The sequence below is a fragment of the Haliaeetus albicilla genome, chromosome 11, assembly GCF_947461875.1.
Source record: "Haliaeetus albicilla chromosome 11, bHalAlb1.1, whole genome shotgun sequence".
NCBI classification, from domain to species: domain Eukaryota; kingdom Metazoa; phylum Chordata; class Aves; order Accipitriformes; family Accipitridae; genus Haliaeetus; species Haliaeetus albicilla.
In genome coordinates this window covers 8469977-8494913 of record NC_091493.1, presented here as the reverse complement: position 1 = coordinate 8494913, position 24937 = coordinate 8469977, and the positions used below count along the sequence as shown (strand labels likewise).

Sequence of the window (24937 nt, the reverse complement as noted above, 5' to 3'; positions counted from 1 at the left end):
TGTGTGCCCTTTATAGAACTGAATAAAAACCGAAGAAAGCTCTTTGACCCATCAAACATACGTGCCTCATTCCTGGAAGGTGGAGCTAGTGGAAGACTGCCGCGTCAGTATCATTCGGACATTGCTAGTGTTAGCGGTCGCTGGTAGCAGTAAGTTGTGGCTCAAAAAGTCAGATGTAAAGATGGACATGGCAATCCTGTGGACAGCCTTCACTGCACACCACCCTCTGCACTTTGGGAGTTTGGGTGTCAAGGACCAAAGCATTTTGTCTGCACAATACTGTGCCAAAAAAACAGAGAAAACACATTTTGTCTGTTGTCTTTCAAAACACCAAATGTGGGTTACGTTTTACTCATGTAGATTGGACAGAATCTGCAATAATAATAATATAGGGTTCTTTGTTTAGTATTTTATTACCTATAACTATAATGTATGCACTGAATTTTTACTTTGTTGAATGAAGGAAGAATGAAAAGCTGGGATGCCAGAGAGCATAGATTTTGGTTTTATCAAGATGGATTTTTCTGGTACTGCTTAAAATAATTATTGAGGTCTTTCTGCACTTTACATGTTCTGATTTCTTGTCCTGTGGAAATTTATTTCTCTCTTTCATTTCCATATCAATTTTTATATTGGCACTAATCAAATTTTTTTCAGGTGTTCCTGCATTAAGTCACATCTCACTATAATGGTACTAGAAACTGGTTCTTAGGCAGATTTTTCCCTCTCTCTGTCTCCCCAGTAGTTATCGAAGAGATTGTTCCAAAATCAAGCCACATGGTAGTGGACCAGTCCTATTATGCTCTTAGGAAGCAGTCTAATGCTGCTTGCAATAATACTCACTCGCTGTAACAGATGCAATGAAAGACCAAAATGGACCTTGCAATATTAACCCTTTGCAGTCATCATATTTAACTGCTGCCTGTTATGCTAAAACTGTTTTTAATGGTTGTCTCAAAGCAAAGGGCTATTTTTAGTACCCTGCCACTAAAGGACACTTATTTATATCAGACTTTTATTTTTAGATTCTATACACCTACAATACGTAACAGATTAAACTGATCTACTGCAGATTTATGGTAGAGAATGAAAGGCATTCATCAGACTAGAGCTCTGGGTTGTCAGTTTGATTAAACAGACAACTAATCTAATTTGACAAGACAGCACTGTTGCCATTTAATAAATGACGCATATTACTTACATGACTATGCATGCAGCAATTAAGCGACCTACATAAAATAGGTGTAATAGCATCTGTTTTGTTCAATCTAGATTTGTAATTGTCAGCTGCAGAAGTGTTTAAAACTCTGGAGATGAACTATTTCTGAAACAAGTTATGTTCAACAGAAAGAGTCCATATTATAAGTGGCTAGAGCTAACTATTGCATTCTTATACTGTGAAAGTCCAAATAATTTGGCAATGTTATTCCTCTGTCTTTGCAGATGTCTTGTTATGGGTTTATGAAGGGTTCTGATATAATGAAGGAATTCATAAAGTGCCTCTTTCTGCAATGCAATATGAAGTTTCCAAGCATTAATTTGTTGAAAAGCATTCCCATAAGAGATATTGTGAATTACCTCTACTGTAATGTATTATTTATGTTCAGTGTACAAGCCTTTTGAGATGGACATAAACCACTGTCAAGTGCTCTTAACAGAAGGCATTAGAAAAACATTTACAGTAGTTGGGTTTTATGTAAAAATGGGTGAGAAATAGTTTTGACACTTTCCATGGATAATTCTTTAAGGTGAGAATACAAAATGATGTATAGAGAAATTTGCACACACAAAGGGAATTTAAAGAAACTATTACTTGAGGGCATAGATGATCAAGCAATAATATAAAGTCTTCTTGTGGTTAGCAAAAAATAACTGCTCAGTACTCATTTCAGCCATATCTACTTAATGGTGTATAACTCGGTGACTTCCCCTGTAGATCAAGTAGCAGTTAGCTTCCTCTGGTTTTAAAATTGTACTGCAGATCTGAATGGATAAAACTGCATCTTGTACGCACACAGTAGTTCACATCAAAGTTACTGTGCTCAAATGCCAAAAGTCAGTATCCACATATCTATGAGATATTTGTGTGTATGTGTGTTACACAGGCAAGAGCAACTTCATGAAAACCCTTGTGGAAGCCACAACTTCTAGTTCTAAAACTACACTTGTGCTTACTTCTAAGCATGTAGATAGTTCCATTCGCATGGACTACTTACGTGCTTACAGATAAGCTGTCATTTAAATGTTTGCATTTGCAAAACCAGTGTTTGCAAATCAAATTGTAGTCAGTCATGTTAATTTTATAAAATATTTTTAATGAAATATATATTCAGCAACACTTTGTACAGAGTTTTCTGCAACCCCTTCTCGCTTATTTTGCCTAAACTTAAAAGCATCAAAAAACCTTTCCACTCTTGAATTTTTAGTCTTTAGTTAAGTACATGCTATGTATCTAGACAGTACTATACTCAGAAACTGGTTTTATTACAGTATTAAGTTGATGTGGTCTTTTGCTGAGCAGTGCTTATTATATCATCTACACCAAAGTGAAGAATTTCCCATTAAGAACATTATCTTTCAATAGGGCTTCACACAAAAAAGAACACACTGGAAGAAAAAAAATTTCTCACTTATTTTGATTCCACAAAGGGAATATGACAGTACCATATTGTTAGTGTTACATTATGCACAAATATTTGACTTGCTACATAAAAATGTTAGTTTTAAATCTGTGCCTTAATAGTGACCAGTTATCTGTAAATATAGAGCAGATACAGATTGTATTTTTGTGGGTTGTGTCCTTTTAGTGATTTTTTTAAAATAAAAGATGAAATTAAAACACTAAAAGTGGGAATTTTCAAAACTAATCAGTGTTGCATAAAATAAATTTATATAACTCCCTTGTATTCTGATTGGTTACTGAAGTATTTTTATATAGACCCAGTTCCAGGGATGCTTGCTTGTTAATAAAATATAAAAAGCAGTATTTGACATAAATGCAACATGTTTCTTTCACATACTAATGCTCCTTTTTTTTTTTTTTTACTATTTTTTTATATATCACATACAGTGTGTTTGGCTTTTAGATGAGAATGCTTTTTTGAGATACCTCTCCTTAAAAAGTAATATGAAGGGAGTTAAATTATGTCAGGTTCAATTCATAGCAGGTTTTAATAGTTCAGCTTACATGAGTTTTATTCTTTCTTTGGTCTTCCCATTTTAATGACTATATATATAGTTTTGGTCTGGTTAGCAGGACAGTTGTATGTGTTCTTTCATGATGGTCTTTATACTATGACTTCCAGTGTAGAAGTGGAAAAAAACCAATAGGGATTTGTTATTTGGGATGCTGGCCATGCGACCAGTCAGAACCTAGCGAGAGGCATAGCTTTCACACTGAGGTAATATGTACATAATGTTACGTCAGTCTTGTCTGCTTGACAGGTAGTGGTACAAGTTTAATACTACTTACCTCACTCAGTGCATTCAGGCATTTCGTCATTCAGCCTAATGTGTTTTCCTTGTTAACTATTTTATACACACAGGTCTCCACTTAAATTACAGTATTCCTGGCTCACTGACCTTTTAAAAATCTGAGTTATTTTTCTGAATACCTACTGAGAATTGCAGATGTGGGAAGGGAACAGATCAACAGACTCTTCTGTTGAGGGCAACTGGAGGGTATGGTGCCGAGTACCAACTCACAAGGTGTTGGCATAAACTAAGTGGAAATTGCACAGGCAGGTGGACTTGCAAATTGCACCACGTTTCTGATCTTGAGCAATAGTGAACAACAGAAGTCTGAAACAAGATGGTTTCCTTCGTGGACTGTTTATTTGGGAATATTACTTCCAGTGGACTGCCACGTGGCTTCAGTCAGTAGAGTGGTAAGGATGGTGATGGAGATGGCCGCTCTCCTTGCGGTGCGAGCAGTGTTCCCAGCAGGTGGCATGGCACAGCATGAACAGGATTGCTCCCTGAACAAAGAGGCTTCACCACCCAGGTGCTCATCACCTTTCTCTGCTACCAGTCAGAAGAGCAAAACTGGTGATTTCCAGGCTGAAGAGGAAGGTGTCTACTAAGAAATGTTGCCAATATGCAAGAGAAAACAGATTCTTCAAGCTGTGTAAAGGTTAAAAGTGAGATATCTGTCCTTACTGTTTGACCCCCTTCCAATCACATGCTTGGTGGGGGAGACTTACTTTTCCAAAGCCCTGGAAAACATGGTTACAAAAGGTATATGAGTGCTGTTGCAGGCTGCTCAGGAAAGGTGTGGTAGGCAAAGATACTCAGAAATTTGTGCTTGTACTGCAAAGTAAGCTAAGAAGTATTTGGTTCCAGACAAGTCTGGACACTGCTGGAGCTACCTTTTATCCTTGAAGAACCAGCTGGCTTTCTGTCACAGACACCTGAGCAGAAGAAAGGTTTGGCCATTGTTTGGAGTTGCTGCAAAGTTCTTGAGGATTTGAGAATATGGAAAAACAAATGGACTTCTAAAAAATGTTGCAATATGCATGATTGTCTGCAATATTTTTGACAGCTTCTCTGAAAAGTGGAGAACTGTAAGGACATGTAGGCAGCTAGGGAAAGTGTTTACAGAGTGCTTGAAATGGTTAAAAGATAAATGAGCTCTTATTTTGAATTAGGGGTAGTTGTGAGTGAGGAATATGTTGTAACCTGAAAAGGACACAATAAATTTGTGGTTTTGGTATAAAATTACTTTATTTTTCTTCTGGCTTAAAATACTGTCTGGGGCATTTCTGTATCTGAAAACTAAATCCAGAAATTACAAGAGGCTTTCTGCAGATGGTGATTTGCTATTGTATTAAGGAAAATTTGGATTTTATCTTTGTTTCCTGTGCTACAGACTTACAGAAGTTGGGTTTTTTCTAGTGTTACTAATTTTAATATTTTACGTGATTTCATGAATCAACAAAGCAAATTTTATAAATCAAAATAAAGTAGGAGAACAGTCATATTTGCCAATTTTAAGTATTGACACAGCTATTAGGAGGAGCTAATGGTTAATTAAGATGATTTTTTTCCTCTCACGTTGAAGAAAGTATACTATCAAAGAACAGACTCAAATGTTAAGAAACTACTTACTATAAAAAGGTTTAGTAGTAAAACAACAATAAGGAAAAGCAAAAACAATTAACTTGTAACTTCTCATCAAAAAGCTAATTTTCAGGCTTGAAGGCAAAAATTGTTGCAAACTCTGAAGTTGTTTTTTTGGTTTTGTTTTGGGGTTTTTTTTTTAAATAGTCCAGAAAATACTTTCTTAAATTCTTTAAATTACATGCAAATAAATTTACACTGTATTATTTTGTTATTCCCAGTACTCTTTAGAATATCTTCAGCTGTAATTATGAGAAGTATTCTATGAAATTCTTTTGACATTGAATTGAATCAGAGTAAATATGAATTATGTTGGGAAATGAAGATACTTGGTTATGAAGATGCAGGACCTTACACGCTAGTCAGAGCATCATCTAGTGTCAAGTTTCTCCACTCATTTAAGGAGTAAGATTTGGGCAATATTTGCTCTCCTGAGAAATGCAGAATGATTCCAGATGTTTGACGAAAATATGAAGGAAGATTAATATGTTGTGATGGAAATCACCTAGTTTGTGCCAAAACTGTGTTGCAACTTCATGGAAACTAACAGATGGAAAAAGCAAAACATAACATGAGAAAAGAACCAATTACATAATGAAGTAAAAATTTGTCACTTCTAACAATGGGTGATGACTGTTTAAAGAAATAATGATGCCACTAATGCAATAACCCTAGGACCATGAATTGATATGGATGTTGTTACACTTTTTTGCTATGATAAAAATCACAGTTTGTCATCTATGAAGGACAGAAGACTTCAAGAGGCCTGAAAGGTACATGGCACTAGGTTATGGCTCCCAAAATTAAAACCATCCGTGGAAAATGCAATCTCAGGCTGTATATGAACTATATAGAAGAGAAGTGGAAAAGATGTAAGATTTTTTTTTGGCAAAGGGTAACATAAGAGACCTTCAGTAGACAGTAAATATTGCTGTACTAAGGGAAAAGAAAGATGGAACCCAAGAATGAATCCATTTTAAAGCAAAAGTAAATTAAAGTTCAGATACAACAAAATACTCAAAACCTTTTCCTCTAGCAGGAGTCTTTCCCCACGCCGCAGAAGAGGGGTTTTTTTGGTTTCTCAAGGGTAAGCCTCTATTTTCATGCTGAAGCTCACCTCAGTGTGAAGTTGCTATTTCATGGTACCAAAAAGATCCTTACTCTGAAATAGTTTGAAGGCAGCCTTGGATGCTTAGCAATGACAGTTCAGTACTAAAAATGCTGATTCTTCTGGTACTGAAAGATATTTTTTATGTAGTCCAGCATCTAGAAATCGGTACAAACAAAGTTAACATGGTAAGTGAGGCTAAATTGCTGACAGATTTGAATCTTGCTTGGAAACTGGATAGGAGACAACTAGCTAACTAATCCCTGTGGGTCGAGAGATATTTTTGTGTAGCTATATTAAAATTATCTTTGTCCCAGCAGTGTTTCTCCTTGCACCAAACGGTGACAATAGCCAGCAAGCTGGAATGCTGAAGGCATCTGTCACGTAGGAAAGCTCCTCCTGAGCATGCCTCCAGCACTGGTTTATCTTCCATCTCACTTAAAGTGGTTGCAGATGCTCCACTGTTGACTCAGTGCTTTCTTTCCATTATACTTTTGGACTCCAAATGCTAGAAAGGGCTAATTTTTAAATTTTACATGCAGTTTCATGAGCTTTTTGCTTGCACAAGCACAATGTTCACATCTTTTCCTAGGAGTGATTAATGTGGAGAGTATCCAGAACCGCTAGTGTGGATGATAGCTTTGAAGGATTTTTTTGAAGGGATTTAAACGTCATGACTGAAGACTGGAAATAACACTTCTGGCACTGCTGCCTTTCTTGGCTGCTGGTGGCGTCTGCTCACCTCTCCTAGATCTTGGCTCTCCTGTATTTGGCTCTAGATTCTGCTCTTTTCTGGTGAGCAGTCAAGTTTCAGACAAATACTACTGGGAAGTTTAGAAGCATTTTAAATTTTCAGGCAGCCTTGTGTTTCCTTTGCTTTTTGTGTTGGACTTAAAAACTATGGCAGTACCTAAAAACTGAAGGTACAGATGCTAATGGTCATCATTGGCCAGTGTGAGGAATGAAAATGTAAGCACAACATAAACAGTACATTGTGATTACAAGGCCAGTTTACATGAGGGCATAATTTCTTCAGATGGGTGGTTGTTCATGAAGAATAAGTAAAGGAAACATTCATTTACTTGTTGGTTCATTTTTTTTATACATTCATAGAAAGGAACATCTGTCCTTTTGCATGATGTTCTCATTACAGTTTAAAAATGATTATGCAAAGTTACTCCACAGGGCACTTCCTGCAACCAATAATAAATACATAATTATTCATAGACAGAAGGATTCTTTAATGTCTGCCCACTTCTTTACCATTAATGATTGGAGTACAGCAGCCCATTTCTTCCTTGCTTCCCATCTGTCTGTAATGTTTCTGCTGAGACCAATGCATCCATGTTCTTCAGCTGCATATTAATGTGTGATTATTCTCTGCCCTGGAGCTGCTGCAGAGACAAGATAATGAAACCCTGAAAACAGAATCACTTACGATCTAGTTCCTAGTGCCTCTTCTCACTGTGTAAACATGTCAGGAGGTACAAGAGAATTTCTGGACTGAACAGATGTGTTGGTTTGCTGAAAACTTTGAAACCCAGTATTTTCAAGTCCTCTTTCTGCTTAATCATTATGTGTTGAATTTGTAAGCTTCAAGATGTTTTACATCTGGTTCTGTTTGTCAAATCCCTTTCAATTGTTCATTTTTTTGTGATTATACCATCCATGATAAAGTGGGCATTAAATCAAATACTATATGAAAGTGCATTGTCTTTTCAAGGCTATACTAGAAATTGAATATTGGCGAGGCTTTGTATCTTTGGTCTGTTTGGGGTTTAAGTGAAATTTTATAGACATTTCAGAATTTGTGTGTATACAGAAAAACCCAGAATGTTTACAGCAAAGAATCACTGAGACTGTGTCCTTTCCACCTCCCTTCCCAACACCAGATAACCGGCAGTGTTTCATCTTAAAGCATTTTTTTATCTAATTGAGATTTTTCCAAGCTCACAAAATTTGGCAGGAGACAAATCAAATTCTTTATGGTTCCTGAAGGCAAATCATTTTCTGATAAACATTCTGGTGTGCTATTCAACATGGGAGGTGTGCAGAAATATAAAAAATATGTTAAAAACTTTCTTGCTTGACCTCTAACTCCACTGGGTCAGGTTTTTCTTTCACTTGAATCTAGTGACATTGTTCTGTGTTTAAGCACAGAAAAGAAATCCACGGTAGAGCAATACTTCCTTCCTCTGTGCATGCTGTGATCGTGCCTACATTTTTTGAAAACAAATTCTCCAGACTTCTAGAGCTGGTAATATGTTGTAAGAAATGTCTAATCGCTACATGTTCACCTACTTAGAGATAAGAAGCTTGTGCTTCATGATGAACAGGCTCTGAATTTGTGTACCCAAGGGAACCAATTTATGCCTGCATTTCATGCTCAAGCATGAAAAGGCAGAACTCCAAGACAGTATAAATTTTCAGGTCTTCCTTTTCCCATAAAAGCTGTCTGTTGCTAAGCTGCTTCTGTGAAAGTAGAGTTCTTTCACTTCCTTTTAAATAAAGTGGACTGTCCCCTGTTAGGTCAAAACAAATGTTATGGTCTATCTCCTGGTGGCTACTCAAGTCTTCATAAAAGTGAGTTTTACTCCGTGGGGACCCGTAACTGAAACCAATAGTGACAAATACTTGCTTAATGGTTTATTTTCCTTTTGCAGCATTCACAACTTTGATAATGTGGTATCCTAATGAAGAACTCTTCCAGCACAATTTTCTTATTTGCAAGGTGTAATATTGCCATGTTATAAACAGAGTGGGGAGTTGGATGGTCTAAGATAAACATGAACAGCTGTTAGGAAAACTGTGGAAGACAGTCTCCATATATGACTTTGGGAAGAGTTGCTGCAACAGGTCTTGAAAGAACAAAAAATATTGCAAACCTTTGCCATTGCTCATTATCTGGAGTGGTAATGATTAGAGGAGGAAAACGACTGTGCAGTGCACTGCATTTTCAGGAGCTTTATCTCAAGTGAAAACGGGCAAAGGGAGCGTCTGCTTGGGAAGTATGATGCACCTTTTAAGAAACATTACCAAAGCACTGCTCTGAAGAGAGAGAGAGAATGTTTCATGAATGTTTTTAATATCATTAAGTACTGAGCCTATTTTTTATAAATGTGGCTTCATACCGCTACTGAGAAAGTGTTTGAAAGTTTTCAGTTAACAACAACAATAAAATCCACTCTCTTCATTTTCAATGATTTGCCAATCTCTAGCAGGAGTTGAATGGGCAGTTTCCCTTCTAGGCAGTAAGTCTACCCTTACCTTAAATCTAGATAAGATCAGAATCTACTTCCAGCCCCTTCTTAACGTTTGTCATATAAATTAAATGAAACCATACCTCCAATTTCCACAAGGAACTAACTTAAGCTGCAATCAAGTCATGCTTTGATTTTTGTTCCTGTGAGTTAGCTAGATGGAGTTCCGCGTATCTTTTACTGAAGGCTTTTGGCTCTCTGTAACCTATTCCCCACCCTTTCCATGGGCTGCCCTTGAGTTCTTCAGCATCCCTCCTGCAGTGGGAGCCCCAGATATGGACACATCGTTACTGCAGCAGCAATCCTCTAGCTTGACAGTGTCACACGGATACTTGATCCTGCTTTGAGTGGAGGAGGAGCCTGGATGATTCAGTGTGCTTTCTTCCAGCCCTCAACTATTCCAAACATCGAGTTTGACTGAAAACTGGAATATAGTTTCCTGCTTTTGGTGGGGTTTGGTTTTGGTTGGTTCCTGCCCCCCCACACTCCCCCCCCCCCCCCCCCCTTATTTCAAATCTGAAATAAAAGGGGTTTTTTTAGTAGAAGCAAAATCTAGAAAATTTCCAATGCTTTGCTGCACTGGGTGGGTGGTAGCACTCCAGTGTGTGCCAGCGCTGTCCTGCCTGCTGCCCCTACTATGCTGGGGGGGCCGGTGCAGGGGCCAGCTGCTCTGAGCAGTGCCAGGGAAGCTGGTTTTTTTCAGAAGACATTCAGCCAGTTCTGAGAGCAGCTTTACTATTTACATGCCTAGGTGCCAGAGGCGCTCTCCCCCCAGCATCCCTGGGGCGCTCCTCATCAGCCGGTTTGCCTTCGCTCTCACTACTGGCCCTTTTCAGTGCTTTCCCATAACCTGTCTGGGTCGCAGTCCCAAGCTGGGTATCTCGCAGCACGCTGCTACGTGCAGGTTTTATTACCGCGATGGGTACGAAGTGGCCGAGACGCAGCCTGAGCCCCTGTGGCGGTGGGTCAGCTGTGGGCAGGGGTCAGGCGCCCACCCGGCTGCTCCCTCACGCCCCCACCTCAGCGGGGAAAGATGAAAAAGCTCGTGCGTGGAGGTAAGGGCCGGGACATCCCTGTCACAAGCGAAACAGACTTAACTTGAGGCAAATTAATTTCCTATATTGACAAGTAGAATAGTTTTGGATAGCGAGAAACAAAGCCAAATTAACCCCATCGCTACCATTTTTCCCCCACCTCAGCCTCCCTCCTCCGCTCCCCCCTCCTCTGCCTCTCCCCGCTCCGGGCGGCCTTTTCCCGCCTCTCGCCTCCATCCCCCCGGGGCGCTACCTGTGGGGCTGAGGGGGCTCAGAGGGGCTGCTGGAACCGGCCGTGTCCCACCCGAGGCAGCCCCGACCTCTCCTCACAGAGACTCCTCAGCCTTGCTGCCCCCTGGTGCTGCCCCAATTCTCCCCTTGGCCCACCCAAGCTCCCTCTCCCCAGGGTGGGTTTGGGGGCAGCCCCGGCCCGCTCTGACACAGAAGATGGCGCTGCTGGTCATGGTGTCACCTTCAACCACCTCTCCTCCCCCCCCTGCTCACCTCAGCACCTGCAGGCCACGGAGCCCAGGCCGGTTGTGCTGGTTTAACACTCAAAGGGAAGGATGTCCCAGCTGCGGGGAGCCATTTGGGAGTGATGGGGGTTTTTTGGTGCACCACGAGGTACACCTGGAGGGGCTACTGGTGAGCCACCCCAGGTTCAGGTGGGGGCCGTTGCTGGTGATGAGCTGCCCCCAGAGCCCTTCCTTCCCTCGGTGCTGGCCAGATTGGGGCGAGATGGGGCTCCTCAGCGCTGTGGTTTGGGGCAGCAGGCAGCGTGTGTGAAGCAGATGCTTTAATCGCCACAAGCTGCTGCCTGAGTTACCCTGAAATGAGGAACATTAGCCCTGGCGAGCAGAGAGGTGAGGCAAGGCAGGAGGAGCAGCGCACCAGGAGCACCCGCAAAGGTCCTTTCTTAAAATCCTATAAAAGAAAAAAATGCTTGCAAATCTGCCTGTGGTGCAGCTGTGACCAGGCAGCGAGTTGCCTCTCTTTGCTGTCTTGTTGTATGTACGATGTGTGCATCGTAGCAGGGGCTTGGGTCTGCTGTGCTCGTCTGTGTGCTGGGTTGTCCTAAAAGCCCTTAGTGTCTGGCTGAGCATCAATGCCTGTATTTGGACCATAGAAGGATTGTAGAGGATGCTTTAGTCTCTAAATGCTTGTTTTTCCTTGTATTAAAATGTTTCTTTGTAGCTAGGCGTATTTTGAATTTCATATCTAGCATCATCCAGGGCTTGGTTTGTCAGGTGTGGGTTAACTTATGTTAACTTACATTAAATCAAATAGTAGCACCCTGAGGAGGGTCCCCTCCACTGCTGTGTGCTCAGTCTCTAGCTCTGGGTGCTGCATGGGAAGAGGTCGTGTGTTTCCATGTGTGATACTGCACAGTTTTAAATTGCATTCCAGTGCAATAAGTCGTATGATGAATTTAGGACTTGGCTTTGGGAGAGAATCATGCATTATTCACACAGGTCAAAAGTCATCCAAATTATAGTTTATAAAAAAGGGATTTTGTAAGAAATGTGTTTGGGGTAGATTGTTGAATATGTTTAGCTATTTAATATCCATACAAATCTGACCTTGCATCTTTATTCCTTAATCTGTGCTGGTTTGTTACAATTGTGTGAACACAAAAGCAATCAAAAAGCATTCGTGATTCAAATTAACAATATTTTTAAACATCTGATAAAGGAATTGACCTCTTTTTAGAGTCACCGATATTTTTGTGAGGCATGGGAGTAAAGGCCATAGCAGATGGCAAAAATTTCCAGCAACAGGCAGTGTGACATCTAAGCAGAGCTTTCCCAACACCCCTGCTGTGGTAGCAGATGGAGAGGTTGGCAAGTAGGGAGGATGCTACTTTTATAGCGTTCAGTGCTTCGAAAGACGGGCTTTGCCGGGTGAGACGGGGTTGGCAGAGCTGAGCGCGCTGCGGCAGCCAGGGCTGAGGGAAGAGTAACAAATGCTAAGAAAGGGGATGCCAAAGGCACCGCAAAAATGTAGCAAAACTCCTAATGGTGTTTTGAGGTTTTCCTCGCTTTTGACCTTTTACGACTTTTTCCAAGGCAAAATATCGGAACTGTGGCTTTCCATCAACTTGTGCGTGCGCATGCACACACAAGCAGAGAAAGGCATTTCAGTGTTTTGTAAACCTCTGCAAAACATTTGGAAACTTCAAAACCTTTCTGTTGTTTCTGGGACAAATCAAACTTAAATATCTGAGCGCACGTCATTAAGATAATTGCTGTCATCTGTACTTGCTATCAGAAGCGTTTAAAATAATGTCTAATTGTGCTAGAAAATGAACCTACCTTTCTTCTGCTACAAGTTTGATTTTTCAGAGCTGGTAGAAAATTAATTTTATGAAAACTTCTAGGTTACTTCTTATTTTACATCATGCATTATCTACCCCATTATGTTTTCTCACAACCCATTTTCACTGAACCTATCCAAAGTTAGAAAACTTTACCATCTCTTTAGAACTGCAGTTCTAGTGGTCAGATTAGTATGTGAAAATCTTCACCCTTGGGGCTTGTGTTGACTAGTTTATTATTTTTAGGGGCTTTAAAATGATATCCTGATCTAGTTGAAGATGTCCCTGCTTGTTGCAGCGGGGTTGGACTAAATGAACTTTAAAGGTGCCTTCCAACCCAAACCATTTTACAATATCCGTAACAACTAAGAAGCACAAATTAAAAGATTCCCAAATAAATTAATTTAAAAAGTGAAGTTTTTTTAAGAGTTGTCGAGTGATTGTATTGCTGTATAATGAATATGTTTAAAGGGAAACCATTTATGGCATTTTCCTCTCTGCTTCTCAGGCTTTGCTATCAGCTTGTGGAAATAAAAAGTGTTTCTTCACGTAGCTGTGGGGCTGGCATCTTGAACAGACAGGAATCTCCTAATGCAGCTGTAGAGAAGTGTGCTGGGACTTCACAGTTGCTCTGGTATGGTGCAATGAGAAGGGCACATCCACTGTGCTGTTAGACTGGTATATGGGAGGCTAAAGAGTTTCTGGTGCCAAAGAGGAGTACAAGGACAGCTGCAGCTCAAATTTAGGTCAGAAGCAATAAAAGAAACCTCCCTGTGAGTGTCATTGATTAATCATTAAAGTGAAAGATTTTTCTTCCTTTGCATGTAAAGCTACAGTAGGTTAAAATTGTACTCAGTGGGTTCTTAGCACAATACACTTCTATCTAGCTGAAGCTTTGTCTGAGGACAGTGACCTGTGAATTGTATTTTAAAATCTGCCACTGAGCTTTGAGGTGCCCAGAGGCACTGTCTGGATGCATCAGGAATTGTGAAGCAGCTGTATTTCATAAGAGTCTGGAAACTCGCCGGGTAATAGCCTCACAAAACAACATCATTCTGGCTGAAATGATAAACTTCATTATGTCAATATAGCTATACATACTAAAGAATTTAAAACATACTTTTACAAGGTTACATAAAAATATCATAGGCTTACAGGCCTTATAACTAGTTAAATCTGAGGAAAATTACCTAGTGCTCATTAAACTTTCTTCTGTCCTCTGAATTCTGTAGTGAACAACACTAACATACTTCGGCTATTACTCTCTTACTTTTTAACCGAAGAGAAGAAAACAAGTTAATGTTTTCATAGACATTTCAGTACTAAATGACTCTATATTTTATATGGTTTGTGGAATTGCAGTAATTCCTGCTTCATTTTTTTTATTTGAGCATATGATTTATGTAACTTCAGAAAGGCAGGTAGAAGACTTGAGATGAGGTTTGGGAGCCAATGACTAACTTCTTATTTCTGTGAATGTTGTATTGTGTTCTAAATAGCTTTAGGGAAGCTGTTTTTTGAGAAGTCATAGGAAGTTGGTGGTGATGGTGGTGTTCTGAGAATATTTATCCCTACTCTTTTCAGTGGTTACTACTGAATCAAATGTAGTACTGGAAATGGGAGATGTAGTGCATCTCCTGTTGTTTGCACAAAAGCTTAAGGTAAATTAAGTGCTTTGGCAAAAGCTGTTTGCAGGAGTCCTGTGGGGGTTTTTTGTTTTGTTTTGTTTTTAAACCACAGGTATTTTTTGCATGCATCTGTGAACGTGGGATTTTAATGCAGGTTTCTACAACGTGCTACTTTTTGACTTGTTTTAAATTGGAAGACTAGCTGATCGTTCATCTTCAGAGGTCCTGAAGTTGTGGAGAGGAAGATCTTCCAGGTGATAAATGAGAAACGTATCTGTGCTCCCCAAGCAATGGGAAGAGGAGAGGTAAAACTTTTATAACAGGTGTGCTGCACAAATACTTCAGCTGTACGTACTAAAAAAAGTGACTTTCTAAAGCCCTGCTGGGTCGAAGCAGGCAATGGCATACCTGTGAACAGCTGTACTGGGGTAGGTCAGGGTCTGTCTGGTCCAGGACTGTGCTGGCAAGAGCTGTGAATATCCCCTAGGATTTCCTCTTGGGCTCCACCAGATTACTCAGAGGCTTCCACAGAACAGGATCAGCTTTCATTTTGATAGTGATGTTGAGAATGTGGAAAAAAGATCCAACATTTAATTTTCTAAATGTATCCCCCCGACCCCCCCCACCCCCGCAGCATGTGTGAGGAGAACGCAGTCTGGGTGACTCCCTGGAGCAGCCTCCCCCTTTCGGGGGTGTCCGTCCCTCTCTGCCCACTTTGCAGGCAGGGGCAAATTTCCATTGTTCTCATAAACCTTAATGTAGCTTCTTCAAACTTGTGACTTCTTGGGAGTTTGGGGTTGGTTTGGGGGTTGGGTTTTTTGGGGGGTGGTGGTGCTGGTGGTGGTGTCCTATTTAAAAATGTTAACCTCATTTCTTGATCTACCCTAATAGCATCTGAGTAAAATACATGGGTGAATGTGGTATGTGGGGGAGGCAATATTATCCACACATTCCTAACGTTCCTGTGTTGTCCACACAGTAAAAAAGAAACAAACTCTTCGGTGGCTCAGGCCATGCTTGTTCCTTCATGATACAGGTTGCAACACTCTCCCCATGAGTGATGCTCTTGTGGTACAATGCTGGGAAAATGATGTTCTTTTTTCTGGTTTTGGGGGGGTTTTTTTAGAAGAAAAACTGTTTTTGTTATTAAACTCTGCGAGTTTCCTTTCAAGTTCTCCAAGAAATCTCCAGAGCTCCCCCTTCCCAACCAGTGCTGCCCTTGATTGGCTGTTGACCCCTGTGGGATGAAGTCATCAGGAGAAAGTTCTTGTTTTCCTGTATCTGTTTTCCTACACAGCCTCGCCGCTTTATTAATTTCACCAGACTAGGCATGTGTTTTAAGTCTGATGACTTGTATTACATTAGGAAATCCTCCCACAGCACAGACCTTTCTAAACATGTTTGTTGACTTACGGGAACGAGATCATTCTGTTGCTCCGTGCTGGCCTTCGGAAACGGGCTGACATTTGTGCGCGGCAGCCATGTGCTCTGGGAGACGGGGCAGCTCGGTCCCCTTCCTGTTTGCAGAGTCAAATGAACGACAACAAAATAACAATCCCGTTGTCTGAGAGGGGCCCTTCTGTGTTAAAATGCATGGCAAGCCAGCTTTCAAGAGGCATCACTTCTATTAAAAAGAGGTGTTTGCAGCCAGGAGGCTCCTGAGAGCCTCGCATGCAAGCGTTGAGGGGGTAGGCGGTATGTCTGCATCTGTCAGCCTGCCTGAAAGAATAAGGGCAGGAGCGTCCGACTGAAACACAAACAGGTACAGGCTTCCTCTTATCCTAATCCCCATCCACCGAAAACAAAGTGAAAAACTGAGGAGAGCAGGGGGGAGTATTTGGCATCTCCCAGTAGTCCCAAACGTGGTGTGAGAGCACTTCACAATCACACACTGGCACTCGGTCCCCGCGCTTGGTGCCAGTTTCCCTCCCACGCATGCTCAGTCTCAGAGGTAATGGGAGCCTGGATGCTGGACAGTTAATCAACTGCAGGAAAATTAACGTTTTGGAGACTGTTCTTCTGTTGCGAGGTGCTTGCTGTTTAATAAAACGCAGCATGCTGCCACGTATCGCATACTTACACGACCCTGCTGGCTGCCTGCTCTGTTGGCTTTTGGTTTTGGCTGGGGTTTAGCATTTCTTAGTGTTGAATTTCTCTCTTCTGTTGCCATTGCTGAGGGGAGGATGGGCTGCGCCGCGCTGGGGTAGGCAGCTGAAGTCCAGTCCCAACTGCCCTGCATTTTCTCCAGGGCTGCATGCCCTCAAGAGAGCAGCATCCCGTTGTCCCTGGGTACCTGCGTGCAACTGGGAGAAACACTCGCAGTGCGGAAATTGCATTTTGAACAGTCCTTGTGAGACTATTGCTGGGAGAGGATGATGAAGGGCTGTCTGCTAAGGGCTGCACAGGTGTTTCTTATGGTGATTTCTGTGCAAATGAGAGGCTGCAAAGCTTTGTACTAACAATGGCTATAAGCCTGCAGGTGTAGAGCCAAAATACCCTCCCATGGCAGACTCCTTCTCCCTTGAGGACAAGGATTCCTGCACAGTGTGGGAAGACTTTCCAAAAAGAGCCTGACAGCAGTGGTGGGGTTGTTCCCATGAGGGCTGAGCTGTGGGACAAACACGGGCCAACCATGGAGAAGAGAGGAGAGGAGGTCTGCAAGCAAATATAGCACCTTAGGTTGTCCACACCTGACAGCGGTCAGGACCCTGGTATGTGAAAGCCAACGCATCCCTAAAAAAAAACCTTGAAGTCATTCTTTTGCTGTGATGAAATAAATGAAAAATATTTGCTTTGAAAAATAACTCCATTGAGATGCCCATGAAGTGTTTCGCCATTTACTGCCTAGAGTTTGGGTAACAGTGGTGCTGCTTCCTTCCAGTGAGGGTGATTTAAGGAGTGGTGTGTAAGTGATGTATGTAAATTCCATGTCAGCAGTATGTGCCTTTGGGATGTGGTGTTGTCCAGCATGGCCCGGTACATGGCACCCATGCTCTGGCCCAGCTCATGTGTTTTGCTCTGGAAGGGCTCATTCTGCCGTATCCCACTGACCAATAAATGTGTACAACTGCTGTAATTTTTTTTCTTGAGCTTTAGGTTTGTTTCACTTTTCTCATTTAAATAAATGAACGGAATGTGGTAAAGAATAGAACAATGTGTGTCCTGTGATATAATATCCAAAAGAGACTGTGAACAATACAACCTGACTTAAGGCGGATTTTTCATGTTGGCTTTGCTCAGATAAAGATCTCCATTATTTTACCTTTTCCTAAGTCATTTAAATAATCTATTTTCCAGCTTCGTGACATTTGAAAAATGTAACAATATTCTTGTTTGCTCATTTGCAGTTTCTTACAGGGCTTGGCAGCTCTGCCAGCCTTCCTTTTCTTGGGCACTGATCTCTGTCTTGGTAAAACACTCATAAATTTAGCTTGTGAAATGTAATGGACTGAAGCTGCTCTTGTGAAAGGGTCCGTGTCCCGTCCCGTCCTCCCCCCGGTATATGTTGGGAACATAAGGAAAAAATATCCATGTAGCATATAATTCCATTGATCTTCACCTTCAAAACGGTCCTTTTTGTGCACACTGGGGGAACGGCTGGTTTCAGCCCAAAAAACTGGTTCATCTCGAGCAGTTGGGACAGCGCGGGTAGTACATTGCGCTCTGGGGTTATGCTCGCAGACCAAGAAGGGAAGCCGCAGCTCAGAAGACAGCAGAGGCATGTGGCTGGAGGAGGTATGCAATTTTAGGCTTGTCCAGAAACGACTGAGGTAAGGTTTTAGAGGGATAATTTTGCAAAAGGAAATGGCTCTCCTCCCACCCGTCAGAGGCAGGCAGGCAGATGCAGGGAGGGGTGGCCAGACAGAGGCAGAGGAGAGGGCGATGTTTTGTACCGACACGGCAACAGTGTTGTCTGGAGAGCAGCAGAAACTCTGTCACTGTTTCAAAATAAACAGATGACTTTGGACACAGGAGGAAATGCAGCAGCTCCTCATGAAGACGTTGACCACTGCTGTCACCAGAGCTGCTCGCTCTCACCGCAGGAAGAGCAGAGCTTTACCCCATCTTTAGATGAGGACTGAGAAGAGAAACTCTGTTTTCTGGCATTGGTTTGCTGGCCAGGCAAAAGAGGAGGCTCTGAGGTCTGAGCTACTGCCCAGCTGGGTCTGTTCAGCCCCCGGGGCCACTTGCCTTTCCAGACAAAAGCATCACGATGCCTCCGAGGAAGGACAGCTCGTGACCTCTCGCTCCTACGCTCTAGAAGAAAAATCACTATAAAGTCACTGTGGTTATTTCCACCATTAAGGAACAAATGGAAAGTATCAGCCTGGGAAAAATTTTAATTGTTAGGGTGTTAACCTTTCCTCACCAATGAAACCAGTCCCGGCATGCGTCGGCTTTTGTTAGGGAGCCAAAATACAGTCCCAATTCAATGTAAGCTCTAATGCTTTGTTTTATTAGGTACTTTTATATCTTAATATTTGTCCTAGGTGCTTCTCTGAAGTCTTGTCAGTAAAGTAGACGTTATTGCAGCTAGCTGAGAGGTGCAGGATCTTAAGCATGTTCCCGTAGCCTTGGCAGCACTGCTCCTGCCTTGGGAAAACGCTCCGTCGTGCTCGTCCTCAGCAGTGCTGGTCTGTGACGGCTTTCCTGGTGGTGGGTGCTGAGAAGATTTGTCGATGGTTGGCCTTTCTCAAAGGAAGGCCTCTTGCTGAGCCAGCCTGCTGCTCTGCGTATTGCAAAAATGTGAATTTTGTACTGTGGCTCCCCTGTGCTCAAGCTCTCCTCTCCACCCCTATTCTCCAGCAGACCAGGACTGGTCAGGGTCTGTGAGACTATTGATTTGGGTTGTGGGGGTTTTTTTTTAATTATTTTTTCATCGTGAGGCTGCAGGCACAGCATTGCTTGGCATTGATTTCTGACAGCGTCACAAAGGGTGCACAAGGTGTTGTGTTTGCAGGGCCAGCCCATCTGTGGGGGAGAGCTGAGCTCCTGTGCTGCAGAGCTGCACATCTGTGTGTCCCCAGTCCCAAAGGGGAAAGCACAGGGAGAGAGGGCTGATGTGAGAGGGGAAGGGGGCAGCACCTGTTGAGTGGCTGATAAAAACACATACCTGGGTTTATCACTGGGGCTGTCTTGGCCTGTGACTGCAGAAACCTGGATTTTTCAGAATCTGAGAAAACCTACACCATTTCTCAATCTGCTCCAAGAAAATACTCTGCTACTTCAGTACGCAATAGGGGCTGGGTTTGTTCAGCACGTAAATAAAGATAAAGCAGAAGTGAATTGTTTGGTGCATCATAAAGCATGTTGTTTCCAAAGAATTTGACCCCAAATTATTTGGGTCATGCAAGGGTCTGTTCCCCTTTGACCGTTATATCCCATCTACCTAAAACTGCAATCACACTTCTAGTATTTGTCTGCCTGAATAATTTCTAATGGGCCCAGGACTTCTGTAGCTAGGACTGATGCTCAGACTGAAGTGCTGTGTGCTCCTGCTGTAGACATTTGAGTCGGAGATAACTACAGCTTTGCAAAGCATTTGATCTAGATCTGGACATGAAATTTAGCATTTCAGACTTTTTTGCAGCCTATTGGGATACACAGAGCACACCACTGATGCAGGATTTTAACAGACTCAGAGTTGAGAAAATCTGGGAGTTCAGTCCCATGAGCTCTCTGAAATGTTTTCAGCTCCGGTTGCATCCCAGGGCTGTAAATGGAAGTTGCAACTCATGGATAGTGCAGCAGCAAGGGCCACAACCTGCAGGCTTTTTAGCTTACAGCAAGTAACAGAGGTGCGGGGAAGAGCTTGCAGGTGTCTTTTGTATCCTCAGCCAATACAGTTTTGGTCTTAGGATGATATGGTAAACCTGAGGCCCAAAAGAAAAGACTTTCCCTGCTGTTCTCCTCTTCACCTTTCCTTATGCCCTTCCCATGTGCTGTCGTAGCAGGTATTTTGCAGAAGTGCAAGGCAGAGTTTTTGTTACAGGACCTGGGTGCTTCATTAAGTTACAGGGGCTGCCAGGGACCACATGGCTGCTGTTCACTTGGGAGCAGGGCAACTCGCCCAGTGCTCTTTAAAATCCTGTGGTGCAACAGGCGCCCTCCCAGCATTTACAGCTTGAAGAAAGATTAAAAACTGGGATCTATTCAAGCATTTATTCAAGTCCTTCCAGAAAAAGTCATATGAGTGTTTCCTTCCTTCTTACATCCCTATTACAACAATTCAGGGTCCCCATACAATAAAAGGCAAATTAGTTCACCAAGTCCCAGGGAACACATATATATATATATATACACACCCCACCTTGTTACTTTTAATATATCTCATATGATGCTTATGCCACTGGAAGGTTCCCCACCTTCCTGGTGGCCTTCTTAGAAGGCTATTTTGCCTGAAAATGAGACAAACTGTGACTAATGGCTGTAAGGATCGGGGTTTTTTCCTGTAAAGTGGGAAAGAAAGAAAAAAAAAAAAAAAAAAAATCTGTTCTCAGTTACTCCGCTTAGGTGTGAAACTTGCCAGACAGCTTTCAAACCATGTAGGCACTTAATTCCCAAGAAAGTGGGATTTGTCTCCACAGTAATGAACTCACTTTTTTTAGAAGATGTTGGTGCTATAAGGTAAGAGGGTTTTCTCATCCAAGTAAGCATTTCCATTGCTTTATCATCCTTATCGTAAAGTAACGTAAGAGGCAACAGAATGAAATTTAATGTAATAAATTGATGCATTTAATAAGCTACCAAAAGCCTTTATATTTTAAAAACCCAATCAAACAAACAAAAAAACCCACCAAAATTGAAACAAACCACCCCCAGTAAATCCAAGTGGCTTGAATTTTTTTTTCCTTCCTTCAGCTCAGTCTGAACTTCCCTGTGTCTGTTCCCAAAACAGTTTGGTCAGCGCATGTTTGGAGAATGGCAGCTTGACTAAACCCTTGATATGAAATTTCAGCAACCCTGTATGTTACTGCTGTTTACAAAATGATTTTGAACTAACAGACATTGCAGAACCATGACTGCTGGCTTGTGTTTGGGGTTTTTTTAATGGAGACTTTTCAAATTAGCATGCGTGCAAACTTACATTGTTTTGAAATTAAAATGAAACAAAACTTGGGAACTGGGCACATAGAAGCTTTTCTCTGCTTAAAATCTCTACCAAGTGTCTCTTCACTAGTTTCTCTCTACTTATGAGCTGGGAATGGGCTCTTACTAGGCAGATTTTTGCCTGAGGAACAATATCATCAAAATATTTGCATTCACCTTTCAATCTGAGTCACTTAAGTAAATAGCAGCTTGGCTAACTGCAACTGCTTGTTCCTTGCACAACCATTTTAAAAATGCTAGGGCCTGTAAAGACACAGCAAGTTCCGAAAGGGTTTTTTGACCTGTAGGGTAAGGATGCGAGGAACTTAAATCCGGTTACATGGACCTCAGTGGTGCATTTTGTTGCAGTTGCGCTTGCTGCAGGCGTGCCTGTGCTTTCCACCCTAGCCCCGAGCAGCAGCAGCTCCTGAGCCAACAGGCATTTACTAGCAACTAAACTTACTTGCTTATAAAGCAGACATGCTTTGCCGGACCTGCATCCACCATAGTATCGCTGGACATGAGTCAGTGTAAGCCGTGGTGCAGGACTGAGTGCTGGGGACACCTCACGACCCGCTGCTGAGAGCAATGGTGGTGGTGGTGTTTGTGAAACCTTGGAGCAGCTCTGAGGTTTGAGATGTCTTCTTGCTTGAGATTTTTGTGAATTGTGTACTGCAGTAACGCGTTGATCTCACAACTTCTAAAAACACTTCTTGTTAACAATGAAAACGTGTTGGTCTTTGAGGGAAACTTGCTGCACTTCCAGAAATTATGTCAAGGATGGAACAAATTCCCATGTTATCAGCCAGGACAGTTTTATTGTCATTCATAATACAGCTGGGAGTGCAAAATGCTGTGTTTCGTCAGGACTTTGGTATAAGTTTCTATAGTGCATTTTCCGTCCTTTGAAATACTCTGCATAATTGAAATTGCACAAGTCCTTTTTGTAAAAAGAAAAAAACCAAATAAAATATCTGCAGATAAAAACTAAACATGAATATTGTACAAACTCTTTCACACACAAAAAAGTTTCTGGTCTGTGTGGGTTTTTCCCAGTTTTCCCCATATGTTGGGAACCATGGACCTGACGCCACATTCCTGCATGCGCTAGGAAGAAATACGATACCCCTAGAATAAGGAATAAGCTATTTACAGATGTCAAGAGCAGGTTTTTTTCTGTTCTGATGAAAGCATTAGAGGTATGTTTAAAAAAAAAAATAGTTTTGAATACTTTAAAGTGTTCTGGTTTACATGCAGTATTTAAAGCCTTAGAGAAAGAAGTGAGTGGAATTAATCTTGTATCAAAGGCAAGCTCACCAAGGTACAATTCCCTCAGTGGAGGGAGTTGATGGCCACAGCCTTTGTGGCTGCCGTGTCCCTGGTGGAGGGGGTCAGGGAGGCTGTGGCTGCCCGGAGGAGCTGCTTTGCCTTCCTCCTCCTCACTGGCTGGGGCTATCGGGGAAAATTCTCCCAGGAGGGTGAACTTAGCTTTTGTGACAGTGCCCTCCAGCACCTGTGGGGATCTGGGCAGTTTTGCAGCCCAGTCAGTTTCTTCTTCAACTGCGAAGTGAAAAATCCCCATTATAACGCTTGCACAGAGCAGAAGTGCTGCCCTTTACAGAAAGGCCCTTTCCCTGCGATACTGAAACTAGCCCAAAGTCCCCAACAGCTTTGGACTCTGGGTATGGCACAGCACTGGTCTGTTTGGGAGATGGAGGGCTGCAGTGGTCCAGAGGGATAGTTTCCAGTCAAGGATTCATCTGGGGGAGGAGGAGAAGTCCTACAAGTGACCGGATGAGGTCTGGCGAAGGTGAGAGGGCATTTGCCATGCGTGTTTCTGTGCCGAAGGTGCTGCAAATTCCTATCATGCTGCCGATGCACTGTGAATCGGGTGTCAAAGGCTTTGGAGTGTAGGTTGGGAACACAAAACCTGTCATTGAGAGCAGAACTGTGTGACTCCCTTCACTCAGGAAAAATCTTTGTATTAAATACATGTTAAGCCCCTAAAGCTCAAATGGAGTATAAGCCAGCACAAGCCTTTCTCATAACCATAGAAAATATATTTTGAAGTGGGGGAAAACATAGCGTTTGTTTCCCATTTATCTATTTCTGTATTTCCCCATTTTCTTTGAGCTAGAAAATCAAGTCCCCAAATGATGAAGATAAACTTTTCCCCCTCTTGTTTCTGCTGTGACCACAAAATAGAAGTTCTGCAACTCTGATAGGAAACCTGTTCTCATGGACTTGCCAATCCGTACCCAGCTCAGACACTGACTCGGCTTTACTTCAGCAATAAACCAGTCTCCAGATGTTTGGGGGTGGTACTAATAGCAGAGTTCACCCATTTGTTCTCCAATTATATGCCTTTTGGGCTGCAGAGTGTTCTTTGACGGACAGCTGAATATTGGCAACCTGACTGCTGACTGTGAGGTTGATGACAGCCGCATGGGCTCAAACTCATAAATCCATTTTTCAGAGATTGTGCATGCATGTACTAGAGAAAGTGTTAGACCTTGAATACACAAATCAGTAAAATAAGACAACAGCAGCTGCCCAGTTTCTGAGTTACTTGGCTATAGCGTCACCCTGTGCACTGGGATGTAATTTGCTCTCTGCTGTCACAGCCAGATTGTCTTTGCTGTCACTGTTTTTGAAGACTGACAGAGTACCAGTTAGAGTCCCTGTTTCCCAGACACATTCGTGTAGGCAATGTCCCACACAAACCTTGCTTCATTAGCTCTGCCAGCTCAAGGTGTCTCTCTCATTTTCTGCAGCCCCTTGGGTATTTAGTGCTGTCCCTACTTGAAAACAGAAGCTTCTCCCAACTTGACTTTTTACGTCCCTTATGCTGAATCAGAAGGGCCTAACCTTGCTCTGTCAAAGCTCTGGTAGATGCTAGGAGGACTTTCATTTACGATTACACTTTTTTTCTGAAGCTCTGTGGCCTGCTTTGTATTAATTTAACTGCATTTTAGAGCAAGCCAACTTAATTAATGGCGTCCCTCAGGATATCAAACAGTACTATATCAGATTTTTTACTGAAATCCATAAACATTAAATTGTCCCCATTTCTTTAGTCTTTAACTTCTTCAGTTTCTTTAAAAAAAAAACTATCAGGCTTGTTTGGCAATATTTTCCTTTGTTGAACATATGTTGTTTGATCGTCAAGACGTGAGTCACCTTGACCTTGTTTTCAATTAGCATTTCATGCTCAGTAACGAAGAAGATGCCACATCATCTGTTGAAAATCCACTTTTTGTGTGAGACTTTGGAAATTTTAATTCCAAATGACCAAATAACCATTTTTTCTCCTTCCTTACGGATAGCCCTCTGTCAAGGAGCCTACTAAGCAAGGAAGGGTTACCCTTAGACTCCTTAAAAATAAT

The 24937-nt window shown here is 42.1% G+C and overlaps 1 protein-coding gene across 3 annotated transcripts in view; it reads left to right on the top strand.

Annotated features, from left to right (window-relative positions):
* Positions 1–2906, top strand: part of BICC1 (BicC family RNA binding protein 1) — a 114890-nt gene extending 111984 nt beyond the window's left edge. For all 3 annotated transcript variants that reach the window (XM_069796046.1, XM_069796047.1, XM_069796049.1), the window contains one exon: positions 17–2906. In XM_069796046.1, the coding sequence (XP_069652147.1) occupies positions 17–147 (131 nt within the window). In that variant the 3' untranslated portion in view covers positions 148–2906. The remainder of the gene's footprint in view (positions 1–16) is intronic.
* Positions 2907–24937: the final 22031 nt, after the last annotated feature.